General features: G+C 42.1%; 1 protein-coding gene across 6 annotated transcripts in view; it reads right to left on the bottom strand.

Moving 5' to 3' along the window:
* Positions 1–14,348, bottom strand: part of cadm1a (cell adhesion molecule 1a) — a 350,946-nt gene that overhangs the window by 83,164 nt on the left and 253,434 nt on the right. For all 6 annotated transcript variants that reach the window (XM_056397312.1, XM_056397314.1, XM_056397315.1 and 3 more), the window contains one exon: positions 9,502–9,648. In XM_056397312.1, coding sequence (XP_056253287.1) covers positions 9,502–9,648 — 147 coding nt within the window. The remainder of the gene's footprint in view (positions 1–9,501; positions 9,649–14,348) is intronic.

The following is a 14,348-nucleotide window of genomic DNA, read 5'->3' as shown; positions in this document are numbered from 1 at the left end:
GGAAATGCTGGTCTGCCTGTGGAAGTTCAACAGTACACATCTTAACAATGGGCCTTTGGATGCAGTCTGAGCATCACCTTTGTCACTGAGTAGCAAGTCTATTTCTTTACTGCACTCACTGGAATTTAACTTGCTGATAAATTCTAGGTAGCCAGGCTTCAGGCTCTGTGCTAGGGAAGAAATAAACTGCTCTACACAGGAGTTCTCCATTGTTGTGTCTGGGAAAGAGGGAGGTTAAACAAGTTTTTCACAAAACAAGAAGGCAATATAGTTGGCTGCGGTGTTGCGCTGGCAGACACCTTGTAGTGTAGTTTGGTAGTACACTAGCCTAACTAAACAATGCAGTGGCCTACACTATGGGGGGTAGCTTCCTGTGGAGGAGGGGCAGCTACACTAGTGGGCATAAAGATTAAGGACAGTAAAGGCAAGTGCAGGTTTACTGTCTGCTTAAGAAATGTTTCAAAAAGCAATGACTGAGATGCAAGGCAGTAACAGTCCAAAGATTATCTCTTCAAGTTGACTCAGGCTGTAATGCAAGGCAGTAACAGCTAGGTGCAGAACTTGGGTTTCACAGGGCTGGTAGCACGCTGTGGCTCTATCTCAGGCTGTATCTTACTCAGGCTGAAATGCTTGGCAGTAACAGCCAGGTATAAGCTCTCTGTGTTACACAGGGCTGTCGGCACACAGTGTCTAAGTTAAAGGGAGCAGCAATTCTGACAGCTTTACTAGATAGCATTGAACACGTGGTATTCAAATGCTGAACTGAGGTTCTTACATTTCCTACAGAATAACTCAACTGGAATTGTTAGCAACAATAGCAGGCTCTTGATACTAAGGCTTAAGTGTTAGCTATTAATAACTGGAGGACGTCTAATATTACTTAAGGTAAAATTAGTAAACCAATTCTCACCACAGTGCACTTGTTTGTAAGTACACCTGGACGTTTACTCCTGTGGTGGACTAAAAAAATTTTTTCAACCTTTGCGGTTTTGGCCAAATTATGAATTTAATATTGCACAATTATGAATATTTGCCAACAGTACTCGGCCTCACACGGGGCACCATTATGTTGGGTCTGAGCTCTATTAGTAACTGGAAATCATTAGTACTCGGCCTCACATGGGCGGCATCATTAGTACTCGGCCTCACCCGGGCGGCACCATTATGTTAACAGTACTCTACCTCATGAGCTGGACACCAAATATGTTAGATTTCGGTTGTTTATCAATTTATTGGCTATCACAAATTAAGAAAATATTAATATTAAAAATATTAATATTAAAGAATAACTTTAAAATGAATTAAAGTTCACGGGGCACCAGCCTAAACTAATAGGCAAAATAGCCAATATGGTTTTAGTCTCAATTTATTACCATTAATCTGGAACTCTGATTAACCATTAGCTTACTAACTATAACCAAATTACCAAATCAATAGTAAGTTACAGTTGAAGGATTGGAATTCTACCGAGTAGAGGTTGGCAATATTCACGCTTGTGCAACATTAAAGACACCAGTAGTTATACTTAAAAGGCATTTATTTACAATGGAGCAGAGTAAAGTACAATGTCTAATCTAGCATATACAGGTGTGTGTGTGTGTGTGTGTGTGTGTGTGTGTGTGTGTGTGTGTGTGTGTGTGTGTGTGTCTGTGGGGACACAGACAAAGGCAAGATGGCCGACTCAAAGTGGTCACTGTGACCACATGACCTGAACAAAGAAGACTACAAAGATGGCGGTAAACAAAGAAACTACTAAAATGGCCGCTGAGACCACCTAGTGTGTGTGAGAGGGGAGGTGTGAGTTTCTTTGTTAGCCTAGCTCATGTAATCTAAAGGTACCAGGTTAGAGGGGGAAGGTTAGCTTCATGCAGGTTCTAGGACTGAGACGTACTGCTATGTGTGTGAACATACGAGTACTCGATTAACTGTATGACTGACCACAACCTAAGCAAACATTACAACAACAAGACATCAATCAACAAGTACATTAACAAGTTAAGGCTTCTGCTGATTAGCTATGCTGTGCTGTGCTATGCTGTGCTGGGAGAGGTTAGGCCCAGTCCGTTAACGTTACCCGATCCTTGGAACAAGCAAAAAGGTCCTTTCCAGTGGTTTGTAAAATCCAGTGAGTTTGGGGGGTTTCCTGGTGGAATAAAGTCCTGTCTGGCTGTGTTGCTTGCTGGTATCTCCTTTGTTCTCCTCACAGAGTTAGCTGTTCCATGCTAACTCTGCTACGACTCCTGTTGCTTGGAAAATCAGCTGGCCTTGTGTTGTAGCCGCTGATTCTGAAGAGGATTTGGTTCACTCACAGTTAATCCGAAGCAGGTCGCTGTTGTGGAGGAGAAGAGTGTTTGCAGGCTGCTGGTTGCAGGCCGGCGAGAGAGCTAGTTTCTCAGGTAGCAGAGCTGACCTGGGCTGGGGCCTTGTTGCCCTTTGAAGAACCGAGAGGAGAGGGCTGGAGCTGCTCTCCAGAGCAAGCCAAGAAGGGAAGAGAGAGAGAAAGGGTCTAGAAGACTGGTTTTGTTTGTGACACCTTAGGGGGTCACATGTCACACGCTGGCCCACACTGGCTGGCCAGTGGGGTCCATGGGGGGGAAGGGTCATCCCCAGGTGTGAACCGTGAGGAACTGTGGGGTGTGAATTCCTTTGTCCAGTGGAGCAAAGAAACATTTGGTCTATTGAATGACTGAGTCCCAACAACTGTATTTTTGATATTAACAGCTAATCCAGCTTTTAGCCTTTTTTTTTGCTCATTGTTTTGGTTTAAGAAACTTAAGAGTTTTCAGCTCAGACAAGGCGAACTCAAACAATGCCCACGTCTGCTGGATGTCTGCAGGGAACCGCTTGGCACCGTATTAGCCCTCGCATCATGATAAAAACCACCTATAGCCACTGTCACCGAACCCCGCTGCATGTTTTTAACCAAAACGCTCTTCATATTGAAACACAAGCACACGATACGAAGAGCTGCCCGAAACACTCAAAGCCGAGAGTGAAATGAAAGTCTTGTCTATCTCAGTCAGCCTGTTCCCGTATGAACTCCATCCTTCTGTCTCTACTTGACATTAACATGCTCGACCCCTTTTTGAGTGTGAGGTGATCCAACCTCCTCTTCTTCTTGTAACTTGTTGTTATAGATCCTGGTCACATACAAAAGACCAGATCATTCCTGACTCAGAAAGACATGGTTATAAGCGTTAGTATTTTGACCACGGGTGTAGAAGACGCCATTTTTGGTTTCAAGCATATACAACGAGGCTTTTCTTCCTTTATGCTTCAGCATTCGTCAGTCCACATTCGTAGGTCACTATTCATTCTCCGTGAGGTTCTTTGTCATTTTCTGGCTGATTATTATCTATAATTTTGAAAAACATGACTTTATATCTCACATTAAATGAGTTTCTTTAATTCATGTTATGTCATTACACACAGTAAGCCCAATTCCTGGCACTATGTGCGTGCAGTATGTGTGCGCACTGTGTGAGTGTGTGTGTGTGTGTGTGTGTGTTTCACTTCCTCATTAAGTTGTTTTGACAAAAATGCCTTTTACCCTGAACCTTGCTGGCCCTCAATGGCCAGATCACCCACTGATAAAGAAACTGCTACTCTTCCCTCCCTCCACAGGAGAAAAAGGGCAGTGTTTGTGTATCAGGTGAAGTGCTATTCTTAGCCGTTTCATACAGGTGACCATGTGGGTGTGTATTTGAAGAAGCAGCAAGCGATGTCAGAAGTATGTGCCTGCGCTCCCCTATACACAATAAGAATGTCGAAAAGAGAATAAGGAGGATAAAGCGGCTCATGTGTACATCAAACCTCTGACAAAACAAAGCATGTTTTTATCTTCCTGAGCAAAAGAGATCTGAGATATCTGTGTGCATCTTTGTGCATCAACCTTACTCATGCTACAAGGCCAAACAGTAACGCACATGTGACGTGTTAGAGGCTAGATCCCGGCAAGGAAAAAATAAACACTTGGTCAACCTGGGAGAATTTTAAATATTAGCTTGTATTGCAAGGTCGGCCTTGACGTTTAATAATGCTAATTATACAATTATAATTCCAATTATAGGCATTTAGGAAATAATTCATGATATGATATGTCTTTATGCAGTTCAAAAAAATCTGTCAAATATGTTACTTCCTGTTTATAATGTTGTCCCAAACTGGGTAGGTGTATTAAAGTAACATATTTCCCAGTCAAATATGGCGGTTTGAGCTATAACCTACTGCGTTCTTACTACCGCTGCCTCTCAACGGGCACGACGATATTCACATTTTAAACAGGTCATTTCGCCACGGAAACGTCCCCATCTGTTCATACGCTGGTTGCTAACAACAGCAAAAATAACAATCTGTGCTAAAGCATCATACGTTCGTCTTTTCACAGAAACAAACTGCTGTAGCTCAGTGTGAGGTGAGAACGCCCTGCGCTGCTCTCAAGCTACTTTTCTACGTACCGTTTATCGAAGCGGTCGTTAAAGCTGCATCAAACAGCATCAGAGTAAAAACCTTAAAGGAGCCCTCCACCAACTTTACACACACACCGGTTCGGTGAGCGCTCGGCCTGTGGAAACAGTTGTGTATTGTCATCTATGGCTCTGGAGGAGCTTTGTTAAGGCTGGTAAATTAGCCTCTGATTATGTCATCAGGAGTCATCTGAGCACTTAGAAGCACTTAAGGGAACCACAAGCTCAAGCTGTAAAGTAACAAACTCCACACCCCAGTTGTGAGTCAATGACTTTGGAAGATGTGGTTGTTTACCAGTCTGGCAGGGCTTAATTAAGGAGATGATGTAGTTGCATTATGGGAAATGTATGCTCCAGTGTTTTTAGAGACCGACGAGGTGAGGGAAGTAGAATAAAATGCAGTGCAACGCATCCGTCTCCTTATCTCACGGGCTTTTAAACTTGAATAAATTCGACTAAACGGAATAAAACGGCTTACAGAATGCATTAGAACTGCTTTTGCTGGACATGAAGCGTAACAAGGGGATGGCCAATAGTCAGGCTACTCTGTGCATGTAACTGCAGCCGGTTTTTAAAGCACCGCTTCCTTTCTGTCTCTTTACCCTCCCGTGCTCTCCATCTCACACTCACAAACATAATCCACCACTGTGGATTCAGACAGAGATGGCAGATGTGATATTTTTGAAGGGGGCAACGCTGTTTGGAGGCTGCCGGGTGGAGGCCGTGTCATAATGAAGCAGTGCAGCTGTGGCGAAGATGCCTGGGAGGGATCACAGGAGATCAAGGAGCCCTCCGTCAAAGAAGAACACCTTGCCCTTGACAGCCAGCTTGTGGGAGTCAGTTCACCGCAGCTCGGCACAACAGCAGATAAATACCAAGATAAATACCAAGTCTTCTTACAGAAGCATGCCCTTGTATAGTATGTAGAGGGTGTGTTTTGCAAGGCCGCGGACATAAGAAGGGGGTGGTGAGTGTGAATGAGTGCCTGACACTCACCTCACAGGAGGCTGAGGATCAGAATAAAGAAAATACGTAACTTCATGTACAGTATGTGTTCGTGCTCATGCCTGAAGTCGTAACTCAAGACAAAGGTCGAAACATATTAGAAATGCGCCGTAACTATACAGCAAACAGCAGGTAACAGTGTAATACGTGTTAAAAGGAGTTATAAAATTAAACACTGGAGGAGATTTTAACACGGTTTTTGCAAAATCAAACTTTTACCAGAACTTCTGCTTAGTTATTGTAATGTGTTAAATAGTTTTATCGAGCCCAGAATTGTTTAATACCTGCAGAAATAATCTCACACAAAGGCTATACACATCCTCACAGGCTTTGAGCCATAGGTTTAAGTTCTCATGGCTAACATGTTAGCAAAAAAAAAAAAAAAACAACCGCCTGCTTCCACATCCAGCAAACAATGTGCAACATTAGCATTATTTGAAGCCGTGCGTCTGTCCACCTGAAAAAAAACACCAATATTCAATCTGTTTTTCTCTACCGGCTGCTGAAAGAAATATCTGCCTCTTTAGATGCTAAATGCTCCACTATGTTCACCGGGAGTTGAAGTGTGTGGCGTGTGGAGCTGTTGCATCCTGGAGCTGTAAAAGCCTTCGCTGCATTCTGTATTTATATTTTCATTCTTTTCCAAAATGTTTCTATCTTAAAAAACTAAGCTTTTTTTTTTCAGATATCGTTCTCACTCAGTGCATCATGTTGAGAGTGTCGTCATCCTTTTTTTAGGATACTGTGCTTGTGTCTCTTGTTAACATGGCAACATCGCTGCGATGATTCCCACAAATGAACTCCGCGGTTTCCCAAGACACCGAGCGATTTACAGTATGTATTTGAATCCTGGTACTAATGCATCATATTGTTCAGGCGGAAGCTCACAATTATCTGTTCATTATTATCATCATTATTACAAAAAACACTTTACTTTCAGAATTTCAGGGAATGATTAGAATTGGATTCATGTCATGTTAACTGGCGACGACATGATGTGTAATAATTTCATTAAAAATTGAAATAAAAACACAGCATCGGTTCCTCTGCTCAAACTCTCTCTCCCTCTGTTTTCCCATTAGATGTTGGAGAATGCATCTGTGTTTCGTGCCAGTGTGTGGGAGCTGGGGTTAGATACACACACTCAAACAAACACACAGGCTTGGTGTGGGTCAGGCTGACGGAGCAGTGAGAGCAAACAGTAGCTAAAATAACTGCACATCGGCGGTAAAGCCACTGATTTTTTTTTTCTTTTTATTTCAGGCAAATTAGAATGAAGTGATGTTCGGTAATGTCTTGTTGTCTGACACGTTACCTTCCTTTGATTAACAAGCCAAGACAACAAGCACTGTTGGAGTTTGATAGTTTGATTGCAGTGTTCCTACAAGTGATTAAAAAAAAACACACTTAGAAAGAACTGGAATTACCGCCTCGCGCTTGTGTGCCTCCGCCAACAAGCCGCGGAAATATGGTCACAATCTCTCCCTCCTGAGTTACGGCGTTGAGTAACGGCCTGAGGCTTTTTTTTTTACGTTATGATGTCACAGTGAAGTTGACCTTTGACTGTTTGGATATAAAAAGTCGTCACCTCATTTTATCCTATCAGAAATTTGTGTTTAATTGTGCCATAATTAATACATTTGCGATTACGGCTAAAAACGTGTCTTGTGAGGTCACAGTGACCTTTGACCTTTGACCACCAAATTTTTAATCAGTTCATCCTGGAGTCAAAGTGAATGTTTGTGCCAAATTAGAGGAAATTCCTTCAACTGAGATATTACAATTTAGGGTTAAATACAAAACTAAACTCCTCCCTGCTCGAAAACTCGTATTAAACTTTGCTTTATGGCTCACGTACAGTTGCACCAAACCTGTCTCCTGCAAACTATAATTATGTCTGATGTTTGCTTTGCCAAATTTTATTCGGGAGGAACCGTAACTGCAGTCAGGAAGTGTAACAACCTGACGCCTTTACCTTTCTCTGACACCAGAATCTGCGGTTCATGTCCAGTGTTACACGGGTTGTTAGGTTTGGTTAAGGTTAGTTAAGCTTCATGGTTTTGATTAAACACCAAAAAAAAAGGTGGAGTTAAACTTCATGAGGTGCTTTGAGCTGCCTCAACAAAACCCTGTAAAAGCTTTAACCAGGCTGTAGCTGTGAGGAGTGGAATCACATTGTTAATGCAAATCACTCGTATATGAACATAAATTTTGGAGACAGGGTTGGAGAACTATGCAAACTGCTGAGAGCAATATAAACAATACATTAAAATAAGCATATGCTTTTCTTTTTTTTTCCCCCCTAACATCTGCACATTTTGAACTTGTATAATATATAATATATATGGTAATCTCGTATAGTTAAAAAGATCTACAGTATTTTATACTGAGGTCAACATTATTCCCACAAGGGCTTAAAAAAAAAATCATAATTAAAGGAAGCAAAACCTGGCAAACAAGGCATGTGCAGCATGATAATTGGGCAGGATAAGAACCAACACAACAGGTCATTAAATGTTTAAGGATATGAGTTGATGTTATTAAAGCAGGCACGCTGAAAGCTAAACATGTTTGCTAGATTGTATTAACCTCATTCTGTGTTAATCCTGCTGCAGACATGTGGGTCAAACTTAATGCAGCTCTCTGGAAGTGCAAGTAATGTAAGCGAATGTTAATTAATGTTATACAACTTTACTGCTGGCTCCGGTCACATGCCTGCTTAAACTATGTCTACACGTCGTCGTCCCCCCCCCCCCCCCCCCCCCCCCCCCACACACACACACCCCCAATTCTGGTTTGGTTAAATTTTACCAAATGTAAATGATATGTTAAATGTCTGTCTAATTTTACTGCTGCTCCGAAAAATGAACCAGTGAAACTGAGATAAATAAATCACTAAGATTGATTTCCGTGTCATCTGATCACATCAAACTGCTTCGGACTATAATTAAACACATTTGATATCAATCACATTAAGACATGGCAGTGCTGAAAGATCCCCCTCTCTCTCTCTCTCTCTCTCTCTCTCTCTCTCTCTCTCTCTCAGCAGACAGTGTAAGCTACCAGCTATAGCCTACTTTCTCTAGACAGTAACACAATACTTTCTATTCACTGAGTCATACAATGCATGACCTACAAAACACAAGGTTTTGTTTTCCCTATAAACAGGTGCAACTGTACTACATAACAACTGCAGTGAGGTAATCGGGAATGTGTAGTCATAAAAGTGAAAGGCAGACTTTATGTCTCTTTATAAGTCTAGGTCTTGTACTATAGTGGTGTTTTATATTATATAATTATGTATTATATATTTATGTCTGCGTAAAGCCACCCCTAGTATCATGATGTCAGGTCAAAATGAGACAATCCACTGGACTTTTATTGTGAAATTGAAGATGTTTTGTTGTTGAATTCATGTGTGTTGTATTCATATGTATGGGAGAAACAGGAAAACCACCTGTTATTATGACTCGGGAACATTCAGACATCGCTCCATGCTGGTTGCTTTACCTGGATTCTCACTAGATGGACGAATAAGCCTATACAATGGTTATTTTCTATATATCACTAATATCCTGAAATTGGTAATGGAACAAACCCCCGACCCTGTGTTCAGAAAATGGCAGCTAAAATAAACAAACAAACCGAGTCCAAAATCGAAAACTAGTTATGGGAAACAAATCCAAACAGCCCCATCAGTCTGTTGTTGAGTTCATGTTGGTGTGTCATTTTGTTCCACAGTGGGCTCTCTTGGACAAGTTACACTGCTGCAATGCAAAGAAGGTGAAAGTTACAATTGAGATGGAAATTGGCTGCTTTAGTGACAGCTTTGAATAAAACATGTATATAAATGGCTGTCAGTGGTTGAGGTCTTTTTCTTATGTTTTTTCCCCTCCTCATGTCAGCGCTGTTTTCCTCCAGTCAAAACAAAGTAAATTTACGTACTTAACAAAACACACTCAAGTCCACGAGAGGGCAACTTAATTAAACGATGACAGTACACACGACAGTAACGTTGTATAATACTCACGCCTCATGTCTCTGAAGTAGATTGTCTGCCTGTTGGGGTTAAGCAGCTGGATAACGGAGTCGTCGTTGTTCTTCACCCGACAGCTGATGATCGCCATCTCTCCCTCCACCACGGACACATTGTCTGTCACCAGGTTCTGACTCACCACTGGACAGGACAAAGACAAGGGCGCATAAATTACCACTGGTGCACGGTGCATATGCATCAACTGGAATAAATATGGTTGATAAAAAGGTAATGCATGATAGAAACAACACGCGGGACTGATGGGAAAACACGGTGAGCAGCCAGTGAAGAGCTGCCGCCATGACGGAAAGTAATGTATTTAAAATCAGAGACATACAAAAAGAAAACTTTCAAGATTCAAGAAAACCGATAATTTCTCTGACACATTCATTCGCATAAAAAAAAAGAAAAACCTCAGTATAATTACACAGTTTTGTTAAATAAGTATAAGCACTGCGCAGGAAAAAACACTCAGAGAGGGGCAACATCAAAAAATAGTTCTCTGGGTTCTTATTTCTTACAAATTACATGACAACTTTTCCCTCTCAGAAATTTACTAAAACTTGAGGTTCAAATAAAAGAGGGAAAAATACAGTCATAATGTGTTTTTATTCATTTTGTCTTTCACAATATGAAGAACAGATAATGTCTAAATCTCCTTCCTGGAGAAAGTGTTTCGGTGTAAAATAACATTTAATGGGTGGCAACAGTAAAGCAGGCGGTGGACCAGAACCCCCTTAATGTGTGTCCGTGGGAATAAAGAGAACTGAGTGACCGGGGAAACTGCTCAACAAGCCTGTGGGCTGAGGAAAAATTGGTCACAGCCGTCATCTGTCATGAGCCGCCACTTAGATTGCTGCACTTCCTTGTTTCACAAACAATATCTCTGCCTGAAGAATGAAAAATGGATTCTTTCTAGCTTTGTGCTACTTTGATTTGAAAAACTACAGTAATAACATTGCAGACTTTGCTTTGGGGTTGCATCCATAGTTGGGGCTGATGGTAAAGCTTGAGTGGCTTTGGTTTATTTTAAATTATTGCTACAAAGGCAACGCTTGGCAGCTCGCCAGTCGTGGCTGATAGTTATTTCGGGTCCCCAGCGCAAGATTTTTATTGTGAGATACACACACACACACACACACACACACACACACACACACACACACACACACACACACACACACACACACGCTCTAGGCTACGTGGACAAACACAAACAGACACAAAATCAAATCAGCAATTTACTGTAGGAAATCAACTAGCTATATTTGAAATGTTTACGCTACTTGTGTCACTATCGGAGGAACAATACTGTGAAACACACGACACAGCTCCAGAACTGAACACACAAACACACACACACACACACACACACACACACAAAGTGAAGCAGGAGCATGCACTGCAGGTATGTACTAATGTGACTGTTCTGCCCAACAGCTTCTCTACTTCTTATCAAAATCAAACTCAGCAGCGAGCCGCCTCAAAAGATGCACCAGACCGGCACAGCGGCCAATCAGAAGCCCCTTTGAAAAAAGCAATTATACAAGCTTTAACTCTTTAAACACTGTCCCTAATTCCAGGTTCACACTCCACGATATTTGTGTCTTTCCAGATGGTCTGACGATGATGAGGAGTTGATGTCAGACTGAACCAATCAAACCCACCAATGTTGGCTTGTGCTTTTTTTTAAATGAAACCGCAATGACGTCCACGGACAGACAGAGCCAGAGGTGGACTACTGGGATTAGCTATGTCAGCAGGCACGTCAGGAATAAATCCAGATATGAAATATGACACACTATACATGATGAAATAAAGAATTGTCGAGCCTGACGGGGCCGTTTTCATTTCTGACACCCCACGCGCTCCAGATCAGGCGAATTTTCTGCCAGATATTGTGTAATCTGAGGCGGATATTGTGTACCCAGCTCTGGTCTTTGATGCTCTCAGTAGATAGAACAGCCGGCCAATTCAGTCTCTGCTGCCCAACACTGCTTTTGATCAATTTGATTTGGATAAGCATCACATTGCACCATCATCACACATAATAAATATGACAGATATTATGAACAGGTGGTTCAATATGACGCTACAACTTACTAATGGGGCTGTAAATGACTTTTATAATCATCGGAATTGTGTCTCATTTTAAATGAGTGCTGCTTATAATACACTGAAAACAAATTTGCCTATGTTACCCCTTCAGAGCGAGATGCAGGGCTACACAAGGAAGTGTGGACTGCTAGTATTACTCCTCCAGAATGCACCAGATCGTACAGAGAGGCTGCTGCTTTCAATTGGTGTAGAGAGGGAAAAAAACAAAAAACACGTATGGATAAAGTCTTTGTAATTACCCTTATACCTTCCTCCTACGTCGTCATGAAAATAGCATCACCAATACATTTTCTCAGAGAGGCTAAAAGGACCAACTCAGGGGTGGAGATGTGGGGTAAGAAGCGAAAGAAACAGAGAGAACACAGGAAACATCAACTGCTAATTTGCATGCCTCAGTTGTCAAGCACCTCTAAATATCCCTGCCATTTAGGAGACAAGGAGGATGAGGTGGGAAGAGAGAAATTGCATCCTCTGATGCTGACAGATAAGGATAGACAGCTTAACAAAGAGATTCAAATCAGCATCCCTCGGTGGCCCAAATGCAGCCCTAAATAAATGAACCTCGGCGTCTTTAATATTCAAGACTGAACCTCATTTTTCAAAGATGTGCAGAGGTGGGCGGTAGGGTGGGCATCTGGTTATGATAATACGCTAACATATTACAAAATGCATTTCAAGGCACATGCTGAAGGTTACAAGGCAGCAACAGGGCGCTGCAAGGTGTCTGCTAAGTCGTGTTTAAGCCAGTGAACGTAGCGGGGACGGACTTCAAATGGCGGCTGCCTTGTCAGCTGCTTAATTGTTCCCGTTGTGCTGAAAAAACAACTCTGACATGCTGGACGATGGTATGGAGAGGCTGGGGGGGGGGGGGGGCAGCTTTACACTAATTAATGGCCAGCATCAACAGTGTGCCGTGGCCTCCTAGGACACTGTCAGATGTGCTACAGGAAAGCACTTCTGACATCATGGGGGGGGGGGGGGGGCATCAAGGGGCAGTAAGACGAAGAGGATCAGGGCCGAAGCTCGTGAGAAAACTTTTATTACTGAACAACCTTTGTACAAACTGTTGCCTATTGATAACGACCTGTGGGAACCTGCACAGAGATGTACGGCCCCAGTTCTGAGCTTGGGTTCGGTTTTTTGTATCATCTTCCTTCATTTTGTCAAAGTTACATTTTCGTTACGAGGTTTCTTAGTTGAAGAGATGAACGTTGCAGATACAGCGGTACGACTGTATGCTACTTCAACCAAAGTTACAATGTGGTTGTGGCATTTCTCAACATAACTTTAATTTCATAATGCAGATGGTTGATGATTGATCTTGACCAAGCAATACTTCTGAAGTCCTAGTCCCAGTGATTTCTCCTTTGAAATACATAGTACAGTTAGCAATATGGGTGCTACTGGTATTAGCATGGGAACACCTCAGGATCCATGAGGAGCTGGAAAACGTCGCTGGGGAGAGGGACGTCTGGATTACTTTCGAGTGACCTGCTGCCACCGCGACCCGACCTCGGATAAACGGATAAAAAATGGATGGATGGATGAATGTTTGAATTTATATTTACTTTCCATGCGCTCTGTCTATTCGACAAAAAATATGTTGCACCGTGTTGCTACATCACATCAAGGTGTGGGGATAGAAAGAGAATAGATAATAAAGTTTCCTCACCGCATTAATAAAGTTTTTCTCAGTGGAAGTTTGGACAGCGTCTGAAATCCTAAACTTGATAAAGAAATAACCAGTTATACATCTGTGACAAAAGCAGCTGTTTGGAAGTGACCCTGACATATGGATCATGACCAGAATAAATATTCAGTCAGCATCAGAAAAAAAAACTTTTAGACACATCGTCTTCCCTCCCTTTTGTGTGAAAATACAAGGTGAAGCTCTGTGTCGATGTTTTTAAATGCAGATTGGCTGTATTCACTTTGCGCTTTGTGCCAGCGTCTGTGAAGGCTGTAAAGATGCTGCTCGGAGAGACAGACAGTGTGAAAAGTGTGGGAGCATCAAGGTTACAGACTCGGGGGCAGGATGACAGGACTAACGATACACTTCCTTCCGACTGAAGTCCCACATTGAAGCTTTTAGTTACTGCTGACAGTCCTCCGGTCGAAGACAAACTCTCATAATTGAAATAGATATTATGATAATGGCACATCAGAGATGGTGGGAGTAATATATAATTGCTAGTCTGAGCAGCACTTAATACATTTCCTCCTAATGTTTAAATGTATCACTTAATTTGCCTCTTTCCATCACATGTGAGGTTGTGCATTAACACATAAATACAAAAGGCACTATCGCCATCCATTTATCCACTGGACAGATGAAGACACCGACAGTCGCAAACAGTTGAGTAAAGTAGTATATCAAACATAGATATCAATACCGAACAGTCAGAGCAAAACCCACCACGGAAAACATATCTAGCTCAGTCTCTCAGCTGTGTTAGTATTCAGCAAAGCTTTGAAGTGCACATCTTTCTAATCTCCCAAGCAATATGAGCTATACTGCCTGGAAACTGGGAGTACTACCATCAATCTGCATCAATCTAGACCTGCAAACCCTCCGCTGTGTGGTCAGGAAAATGAATAAATCACTGCTTTATTGGCCTGATACTCTCCGGCTACACAGTCAAAATCCACAACAGCTGCCGCACACTTTTATTTGTTTATAGAATAAATTAACTGGCTGGAGACTTATAGTTCAATGATAGTGA

Source organism: Seriola aureovittata, chromosome 15, assembly GCF_021018895.1.
Source record: "Seriola aureovittata isolate HTS-2021-v1 ecotype China chromosome 15, ASM2101889v1, whole genome shotgun sequence".
Classification (NCBI taxonomy): domain Eukaryota; kingdom Metazoa; phylum Chordata; class Actinopteri; order Carangiformes; family Carangidae; genus Seriola; species Seriola aureovittata.
The sequence above is the reverse complement of the archived record's forward strand: the minus strand, read 5'-3'. Positions and strand labels throughout refer to the sequence as shown.